Source organism: Chaetodon auriga, chromosome 2 (assembly GCF_051107435.1).
Source record: "Chaetodon auriga isolate fChaAug3 chromosome 2, fChaAug3.hap1, whole genome shotgun sequence".
Taxonomy (NCBI): Eukaryota; Metazoa; Chordata; class Actinopteri; order Chaetodontiformes; family Chaetodontidae; genus Chaetodon; species Chaetodon auriga.
The window spans coordinates 7,610,655-7,612,372 of record NC_135075.1 but is presented as its reverse complement, the minus strand read 5'-3'; the positions used below and the strand labels follow the sequence as shown (position 1 = coordinate 7,612,372).

The 1,718-nt window shown below is 49.4% G+C and overlaps 1 protein-coding gene across 1 annotated transcript; it reads left to right on the top strand.

Annotated features, from left to right (window-relative positions):
• Window positions 1–470: 470 nt before the first annotated feature.
• id1 (inhibitor of DNA binding 1, HLH protein) lies at window positions 471–1,718 on the top strand. The gene is made up of 2 exons (XM_076741722.1): window positions 471–940; window positions 1,164–1,718. Exons 1-2 carry the CDS (start codon window positions 578–580, stop codon window positions 1,197–1,199), a joined length of 399 nt encoding a protein of 132 aa, XP_076597837.1. The 5' UTR covers window positions 471–577; the 3' UTR covers window positions 1,200–1,718.

Sequence of the window (1,718 nt, the reverse complement as noted above, 5' to 3'; positions counted from 1 at the left end):
GGCAGTTGTCTTACTTTACTGTACTATTGTCATCCACATGTGCGGCGCCATCAACAATTGTGAGAGGCAAATCTAGGGCACTGTGGCAGCCTAATTATCATTAGCCATTCATCCTATTCATCCTGTCCCATCCCACACACATTCTCACAGTACATACCGAGGCATTCACCACCCCTTGACTGTCCCCAGGCAATCTACACCTGCAGAGTCCCCAAGCCATGGACAGCTGGATTCCCACATATCACCCATAAAAGACACACATTTGTTTCCATTTGTAACGCCATCCCTCAAACAGATTGTAAATCCCGATAACCAGGCGAGCCCACCCATTGGCTGAAAGTGCTGTTGTGGACCGACCCATCAATACAAACGCAGCCGTCTCATTGGCGTACTGTCTTCAAACAGGACGACTCTGGCACGCCCTCCGCTCCCGCTCCGCTATAAAGCCGAGGAGGCTTACCCATGTGGATGTTGCGAACTGTCAACATATCCTCGGTAACATTTCTGAAAAGAGGAGAAGCCTCGACGCTCGACTTGTACTTTTCCCTCGTCATCTTTGGAAACTACAGTAATCAACATGAAGGTTGTCGGATCTACCTGCGCCCTGAAGAGCAAGGTCGGCGGCGACGACATGGTGCGCTGCCTGTCCGACCAGAGCCTGACTATCTCCAAATGCAAGATCCCGCTGCTGGACGAGCAGATGAGCGTATTCCTCCAGGACATGAACAGCTGCTACAGCAAGCTGAAGGAGCTCGTGCCTACCCTGCCCACCAACAAGAAGGCCAGCAAGGTGGAGATCCTGCAGCACGTCATCGACTATATCTGGGACCTGCAGGTCGAGCTGGACGAGCCGGAGAAGAGCCGCCAGCTCTCCGCCGGCAGCGTCCCCCGCACACCGCTGACCACTCTGAACGCAGAGCTCGCCAGCATCGCAGTCGAGGTAAATATCACTTCATATATGCTGCAGAATAAACCAGAGAATAGCTCAATGCCCTACAGGGGTGAATACAACATTGGTACTTGTGTTTTTGAATGTCAGTACGCGTGCGTAAAGCTAACACTCCCGTGCGTAAAAGTTGGTTTTGCTCCCCGCTTTGCTTGTGAATGCTTTCTATCCACACATCGCAGATGTACTGACCACCCTTCTCTTCTTCCCTCTTCAGAATGGATGCTCGGATGACAGGATTATGTGCCGTTAAGAGCCCGTGGAGCATCGCACCATCACCCCCACAGCGAGCACCGCGAAGAACGAACAAGGCTACCTGATGTGACGACCACATCAATAAAAAAAACCCTTGAACTGTGTAGGGACGTTTCAAACTCCCAAATGCTAGAAAAACACCGTTGTGTGGACATCCTCCGCCGGAGAGGAGCTCTGTCACTCAGGGCTCTCGATTCATCAGAGGGCCCTGGGAGAAGAAGACCGGCGGGGTCCAGATAGAGACTGGGTTAGCCGAGGGACCAAGACAAGTTCTGTGCAACTGGCATCATTGGTTGTTTGTAGAGTTTCTCAAGAAAACTGATGTTTCTGTTACGCTCTTTGTATCTTGTGTAAACCATATAGATAATTCAGCATTTTGTAAAAGTACATTTCTCAGATTCCTGAGCGACAAACTGTATTGTATATTACAATGCCACATTATGTGAAGATATTGTTTTCTTACAATGTACCTTATCGGTGTTTTTATTAAAACAAGACAATTATTTTTGACCATGAA

Excerpts from the sequence above, each read along its gene's own strand:
- id1 (XM_076741722.1), top strand. The coding sequence starts at position 578 with ATGAAGGTTGTCGGATCTACCTGCGCCCTGAAGAGCAAGGTCGGCGGC. Across the intron at positions 941-1,163 it reads TCGCCAGCATCGCAGTCGAG|AATGGATGCTCGGATGACAG; the intron begins GTAAATATCACT and ends TTCCCTCTTCAG.